Source organism: Hemiscyllium ocellatum, chromosome 9 (genome assembly GCF_020745735.1).
Source record: "Hemiscyllium ocellatum isolate sHemOce1 chromosome 9, sHemOce1.pat.X.cur, whole genome shotgun sequence".
NCBI lineage: Eukaryota > Metazoa > Chordata > Chondrichthyes > Orectolobiformes > Hemiscylliidae > Hemiscyllium > Hemiscyllium ocellatum.
This window is the reverse complement of record NC_083409.1, coordinates 52,232,081-52,240,202: the sequence shown is the minus strand read 5'-3', so window position 1 is coordinate 52,240,202 and position 8,122 is coordinate 52,232,081. Positions and strand designations below refer to the sequence as shown.

General features: G+C 42.6%; 1 protein-coding gene across 2 annotated transcripts in view; it reads right to left on the bottom strand.

Moving 5' to 3' along the window:
- npl (N-acetylneuraminate pyruvate lyase (dihydrodipicolinate synthase)) overlaps positions 1–8,122 on the bottom strand; it is a 53,614-nt gene continuing 45,492 nt past the window's right edge. For both annotated transcript variants that reach the window (XM_060830307.1, XM_060830308.1), the window contains one exon: positions 1–2,809. In XM_060830307.1, coding sequence (XP_060686290.1) covers positions 2,664–2,809 — 146 coding nt within the window. In that variant the 3' untranslated portion in view covers positions 1–2,663. The remainder of the gene's footprint in view (positions 2,810–8,122) is intronic.

The following is an 8,122-nucleotide window of genomic DNA, read 5'->3' as shown; positions in this document are numbered from 1 at the left end:
AGTGGATGAAGGAGCGACGTTCTGAAAGCTAGTGTGCTTCCAATTAAACCTGTTGGACTATAACCTGGTGTTGTGATTTTTAACGATCTAAATCCAATCTTCTTTGAGACAAGCAGACAGACAGAGGGTGGTGGGGAAGGGTTGTTTTTCAGACTGGAGGCCTGTGACCAGTGGAGTTCCACAGGATCGGTGCTGAGCCCTCGACTTTTTGTCATTTACATAAATGATTTGGATGCGAGCATAAAAGGTACAGTTAGTAACTTTGCAGATGACACCAAAATTGGAGGTGTAGTGGACAGCAAAGAGGGTTACCTCAGATTACAAAGGATTTGGACCAGATGGGCCAATGGGCTGAGGAGTGGCAGATGGAGTTTAATTCAGATAAATGTAAGGTGCTGCATTTTGGGAAAGCAAATCTTAGCAGGACTTCTACACCTTAATGGTAAGGTCCTAGGGAGTATTGCAGAACAAAGAGACCTGGGAGTGCAGGATAGTGAGGAAGGCGTTTGGTATGCTTTCCTTTATTGGTCAGAGTATTGAGTACAGGAGTTGGGAGGTCATGCTGCTGCTGTACAGGACATTGCTTAGGCCACTGTTAGAATATTGTGTGCAATTCTGATCTCCTTCTTATCGGAAAGATGTTGTGAAACTTGAAAGGGTTCAGAAAAGATTCACAAGGATGTTGCCAGGGTTGGAGGATCTGAGCTACAGGCAGAGGCTGAATAGGCTGGGGCTGTTTTCCCTGGAGTGTCGGAGGCTGAGGGGTGACCTTATAGAGGTTTACAAAATTGAGGGGTGTGGATAGAATAAATAGACAAAGTCTTTTCCCTGGGGTCAGGGATTCCAGAAGTAGAGGGCATAGGTTTAGGGTGAGAGGGGAAAGATATAAAAGAGACCTAAGGGGCAACGTTTTCACGTAGAGGGTGGTACATGTCTGGAATGAGCTTCCAAAGGATGTGGTGGAGGCTGGTACAATTGCAACATTTAAGAGGCATTTGGATGGGTATATGAATAGGAAGGGATTGGAGAGATATGGGCTGGGTGCTGGTAGGTGGGACTAGATAGGGTTGGGATATCTGGTTGGCATTAACGGATTGGACCGAAGGGTCTGTTTCCATGCTGTACATCTGACTGTATAAAGGATAAGAGAAGTAACTGGCCAATTCACTTAAGCAGTCTCCATGATCTATAGTATCACAGTATATGGGATTATATCTTGGTTCAGTTTCTGAAGCCACCTGTCAATGCAACAGCTTTCAGTGGGTTTGAGGAATATTCAAATAACTCCTTATAACTGAGATTCTCTTCACTAAGCTTTCAACGTGTTGATAAATGGAGGATATCCAGTTAGCAGTCAAGTCTCAGTCCTGTAGCTTTGGCAGCCACATCCAGGCCTGGTATGATAAACAAACAGTTTGTTTGCTCTCCTCCCTTTTAAAAAGAAATATGCTCAAAAGTCACATTCAGATCTCAACTTAGAGTTCAGAGCTCCAAACTAAAAATGTTAAAAATAATATGAAGGTCTCAATATATGTAAGGATGTTAAGGTGTTGAAAGCAGTTCAGAGAAGCTTTACTAGACCAATGCCTGGAATGAGTAGATTGATTTATGTGGAAAGACTAGACAGAATAGGATTGCTTTCTGTAGTTTAGAAGAGTTGGAGGTAACCCGATTTGAAATATGCAAGGTCCTGAAGGGACTTCACTGTGTGGATGTAAGAGGGATATTTCCTCTCTGGGAGTACCTGGAACTAGGGATCACAGTTGAAAACGAAGAGATTATCTATTTAATAGAAATAAAGAAGAAAATTCTGGGAGTTGAATGTATTTGGAATTTGTACCCTCAAAAAGCATTGCTGCAGAATCTTTGGATATTTTTAGGGCAGAAGTAGATGGATCCTTGATCATCAGGGATATGCAGAGCAGGTGACATAAAAGGCTGCCAGGAATTTTTAGTTGATGTAAGATGGCAGAGAAGATTTGGAGCTGAAACAGTAGCTTGTTTAGTTTAGTATTAAAGACAGACCACAAGTTATGATAATCGTCCCTTTGTAGATAGAATATACAAGGTAACAAGATTAAAATAGCACACAAAGACATTTACAGTGAAAATGGAGTCCGATTGCAAGCTGCTGGATAAGGACACCCTTGAGTATGCTGATGAGAGAATTCTATACCTAATTGATTTAAAGTCTGAGATCCATCACAAATAGATTTACTTAAGATATCCAGATAATCATAGCTATATATTTTTTTAAAAAATGACTAAGCATGAAGAGATTCAATTAAAAGTCCTATGGACAAGACAGCTTTAGGCAGTAAATGGGGTGCAGGGGGCACAGCCCACCACTAGCAGGTAGGACTGAATTACAGGTACAGAAGTCAGCGGTATTGGACTGTGCTTAAATACAGCATGCATAGTGAAAGCTACAATGATAGAGATAAAGCTGCCTGCTAAACATCAGACATTGTGGAAGACTGAAGGTTGTCCATCACTGGCCATACAGTCACATGATTAATTTGATTGGGTGTGATTGTAATGAATTAATTACTGATATTTAGACCTATCCCGCATATAAGCAAAACAAAGAAGAAAAACACAAGTGTAATAATCAGTAAATTAATCTCCCAATAGTGAATTCCATCCATTATTACAAGCAGTGTTCATGTCAATATTTTCAACGTTTTCAGTGTGGCCAATATCTTTGCTTGCTTCTCCTCATTGCATTTTAACAATGGCAGGCGAGGGGGACCAAGTGGAATTCCCGATACAAGTGTCATTGTAGCCTTGTTTTCAGCCACTCCAAAACCTGCATAAACAATTGCTCAATGTTATCATTGCCATAGTACAAGAATTGTTTTTACCACCTGTTTCATGCAAAATTGTTGGGTACATGTTCACAAGTTTTGTAATACAATTATAACTGCATCACTGACCTATGTTACCAGTGAGCCAGTTCTCAGGTAAGTTGGCAGAATCATTAAATGCTCAGTATAAATCAATGGACTTAAGGGAAGTCAGAAAATGCACAGGTCATTTTGGGTATAAAATGGAAAAATATACATACAAGGATCAGATGGGATTTCTCCAACAGCTTGGCAAAGAATTACCCATGCAATATAAAACATATCTTTCTCTTTCAGATACTGATAGGCACATTAAGCCATTCCATTATTTTCTATTTGTAACAAAAGCAAAGGCTGGAAAAATAGGTGAACTGGTATCATTTAACTTAGAATTCATTATTTACATACTCAAGAATGCATGTAGACTAATTATGAGCAATTAGTTGACATATGAGAATACACGTCAATGTAATATGTTGTGTCTATGTCACGCTCAGTATGTCTATCATGCGCTCGATGTTGACATTGTAAAGCATGTCATGTGACAGAATTAAAAATCTTATGACTCCATCTTACCTCCGATCACTTGCAACATGATATTCTGCTGGAAGCATGACCCTCTGTTATTAACTGCTAGCTTAAACATTAGTTCAGTTACTTGTATGCTTGATGATGTTTGTACAGTATAAAATTTGTTGAATTCTTTAGTACCATGAAATTCACATTCAGTTTCTTTGGTCATGAAAGATCATTTAAGCATTGCCACATCAAGTAAAATCATCTTATTTGGAGGCAAACTCACACTATAATGCAGTAATGTATTTTGTCTCCAGGTCACTAGTAGCCAAGCCAAACACTCCCATTTGGCAAAAAAACTTAAGTAGGAATATTAAACTGACAAAAACTCAGGAAAATTGTTTGAATTGGATATACTGAAATGCAACACAAAACAAAATTTTGTTGCCCCAAAAATTTTTAATTTAGAATTTATAGAAATTTAGCTCAACAACTTTTAATATCTTTGATCATCGGGAAAAACCTATGTTTGGGAGTTAGTCTCCCAAAACAATATGTATTCAATCAACAGTTTTCAAACCTGCTATTCTACAAGTTACAAAATTTACACCTGGCTTTAGTGTGGTTAAAACAAAAGGGCGAGTCGCTCATGTGAATCATCAAATCAGGAACAAATAAGTTATCACATCAGTTTTATCATTAACAAATAGTTAAATATAGACATCTTTAACATTCTTCACCATCCAAACCTTTAACTCTATTGCAGTCCCAGTCAATGTTTGGAAAATTTAAATCACCTACTATTACAAACTTCACTTGGAGGTGCTGGTGTTGGACTGGGATAGGTCTCTTATAATTGCTCATCTTTCTTCATACATCAGTAAATTATGATGTGTCACCCCTTTGCATAATACTGTCTGAGACGAGGACTGTGAATCCATTGACAGTGCTCTCTAATGGGAGCCCATTCTTATTAGATGTCTGTGCTCCTCTGCTTTTATTCAGTTGTTGTGATGTTGCTACTGGAGTTAGTTATAATTGCAAAGGTTGCCATCTTTTCAACAAAAAAAAAACTACATCACCTTGTTTAGGCCTCAACATGCTCTAAAATAAAGCATCAGCTTTGGTCTGCTGCTTGCCTGACGTATTACTTTGACACCATTCTTAGAGTTGTATTCTTAAAGGATTGTTTGCTAATTCACTTTAAGGCGGGTGGGATTATTTCTTCTGAGTGACAGAAACTGAAGACCAAGAACATAAAATGCAAACTTGTGACATGCTGAAGGAACTTGTAAAGCTCTGCAACTCTCCTGTTTCTAAACATTGAATGAATGGCTTATCTCTCCATGCTTCCAGCTCACTGCCTTTATTCCTGATGAAGGGCTTTTGCCCGAAATGTCAATTTCGCTGCTCGTTAGATGCTGCCTGAACTGCTGTGCTCTTCTAGCACCACTGATCCAGAATCTGGTATACACTGTAAACTAGTTTACCATGTTAAGGTGTACATTTTTGAAACAGTACAGTTCCCAGACAGAGATTGGAGTTAGGTGTGGATCAGAGTGAAAAAAACATCAGGTGATAGCAGCACCTCTGATTTTTTTTAAAAAAAAAATCTTCTGTTGTGCTTCTTCCCAGAACCACTGCACAACAACTTTCTACTTGGCTTATCATTTTCATGAATCTCTGTGGATCAGACATACTGAAAGGAGCTGGAAATGCCTCGATTCCTCTTGCCATCTAGAAATCAATTTTGATATCTGATGCATCCACAATATGTCCACGATTCTTGGCAGTCAGCTGTAGAATTTGTTGTGGATCTAAATCCCACTTCCTGCGAGTATTGCAGCACAGCTCGCAGCTTCATGTCCTGTTCTGTCTGAGTAGATCCATGGATCAGGACATTGTCAATATAGATGACTCCATCCACTCCTAGGTTACTTGATTTTGTCCTCCAGAAGTTTTCTGTTGCTGATGTGATGCCGAAGAATAAGAGTAGTATGCTGAAACAAAACCCTCCAAACAGAGTAATGAATGTTGTGAAAAATGTATCAAGGGCTTGTTGCCAAAAAACAATTTTCAAACTTGGAGAATTGAAGTCTTTCCCAATTTTGCTAACCAGGTAGCATGAATGAGCAACATACAGCTTTGATTGTTTGTGTAAAATCTACACAAATTCTGATAGTCAAAGTGTGGCACTGGAAAAGTACAGTAGGTCAGGCAGCATTTGAGGTCCAGGAGAGTTGACGTTTCAGGCATAAGTCCTTCATCAGACATTTTGATAGACCCATTAGTTTTTGGATCTGCATGGATGAAAATCTCTTGATTCAATGGAGAGTCAAATCCCCACTTTATCTTTCATAAGAGTGGATAAGGAACAATTCTGAGTGGAGAGACACATAATGGCTTCAATTCGGGACAAAGATTGATGTGGTGCTTTCTTCAAACTTTCCAAACTTTGGGCGGCACGGTGGCACAGTGATTAGCACTGCTGCCTCACAGCGCCAGGGACCTGGGTTCAATTCCCGCCTCAGGCGACTGACTGTTTGTTTGGAGTTTGCACGTTCTCCCCTGTCTGCATGGGTTTCCTCCAGGTGCTCCGGTTTCCTCCCACAGTCCAAAAGATGTGCGGGTCAGGTGAATTGGCCATGCTAAATTGCCCGTATTAGGTAAGGGGTATATGTAGGGGTTTGGGTGGGTTGCGCTTCGGCGGGTCGGTGTGGACTTGTTGGGCCGAATGGCCTGTTTCCACACTAAGTAATCTTAAAAAAAAGTCTAGTGAACAGCTATCAAACTCGGCTCTGAAATTTTTGCCAATCTTCTCAGCATTCCAGTTCCTTAAGCTTAAGGAGCTGATTAAGTTCCTTGAGACAATGTCCTAAGCCAAACCATCTTGAAATAATTTCTGATAAGAAAACAAAATCTCTCATTGGCATTCACTAATATTTCCATTGTTGAATTTCGACAGTACAAAAATTCGGGAATCGTCACTGTTCAGAAATTCAACTGAAGTCAGTTACAGAAAATTAAGGGTGACAAAAGCAGGTCAGAAGTCAGCTATTTTGACAGAAGTGATTCACCTAGCTCTCCCAAAATCCTATTTGAGGTGTAAAACAGAAGGTGTGAATGCAACACTCAATATTTGCCAAACAAATGAAGCTCCAACACCACTCGAGAAGCTCAATACTATTCATGGCATTGCAGTCCGCTAACTCCCTCCATCACCACAGTGTGTAGTATCTTCAACATGTGCTGTGGCAACTGGCAATATAATCTTCCATCACACAATCTCTCCCACTTAGAAGGACAAAAGGAGCAAGCATATAGAAACACTGCTTCCAAATCCAACAGGATTTTTTTTTTAGTAAAAAATGAGGTCTGCAGATGCTGGAGATCACAGCTGCAAATGTGTTGCTGGTCAAAGCACAGCAGGTTAGGCAGCATCTCAGGAATAGAGAATTCGACGTTTCGAGCATAAGCCCTTCATCAGGAATAAGAGAGAGAGAGAGCCAAGCCGGCTGAGATAAAAGGTAGGGAGGAGGGACTAGGGGGAGGGGCGATGGAGGTGGGATAGGTGGAAGGAGGTCAAGGTGAGGGTGATAGGCCGGAGTGGGGTGGGGGCGGAGAGGTCAGGAAGAGGATTGCAGGTTAGGAGGGCGGTGCTGAGTTGAGGGAACCGACTGAGACAAGGTGGGGGGAGGGGAAATGAGGAAGCTGGAGAAATCTGAATTCATACCTTGTGGTTGGAGGGTTCCCAGGCGGAAGATGAGGCGCTCCTCCTCCAGCCGTCGTGTAGTTGTGTTCTGCCGGTGGAGGAGTCCAAGGACCTGCATGTCCTCGGTGGAGTGGGAGGGGGAGTTAAAGTGTTGAGCCACGGGGTGATTGGGTTGGTTGGTTCGGGCGGCCCGGAGGTGTTCTCTGAAGCGTTCCGCAAGTAAGCGGCCTGTCTCACCAATATAGAGGAGGCCACATCGGGTGCAGCGGATGCAATAGATGATGTGTGTGGAGGTACAGGTGAACTTGTGGCGGATATGGAAGGATCCCTTGGGGCCTTGGAGGGAAGTGAGTGTGGAGGTGTGGGCGCAAGTTTTACATTTCCTGCGGTTGCAGGGGAAGGTGCCGGGGTGGAGGTTGGGTTGGTGGGGGGTGTGGATCTGACAAGGGAGTCACGAAGGGAGTGGTCCTTGCGGAACGCTGATAGGGGAGGGGAGGGAAATATATCCTTGGTGGTGGGGTCCGTTTGGAGGTGGCGGAAATGGCGGCGGATAATACGTTGTATGCGCAGGTTGGTGGGGTGGTAGGTGAGAACCAGTGGGGTTCTGTCTTGGTGGCGGTTGGAGGAGCGGGGCTCAAGGGCGGAGGAGCGGGAAGTGGAGGAGATGCGGTGGAGGGCATCGTCGATCACGTCTGGGGGGAATCTGCGGTCCTTGAAGAAGGAGGCCATCTGGGTTGTGCGGTGTTGGAATTGGTCCTCCTGGGAGCAGATGCGGCGGAGACGAAGGAATTGGGAATATGGGATGGCGTTTTTACAGGGGGCAGGGTGGGAGGAGGTGTAGTCCAGGTAGCTGTGGGAGTCAGTCGGTTTATAATAGATGTCTGTGTTGAGTCGGTCGCCCGAGATAGAAATGGAAAGGTCTAGGAAGGGGAGGGAGGAGTCTGAGACAGTCCAGGTGAATTTCAGGTCGGGATGGAAGGTGTTAGTAAAGTTGATGAACTGTTCAACCTCCTCGTGGGAGCACGAGGCAGCGCCGATACAGTCATCG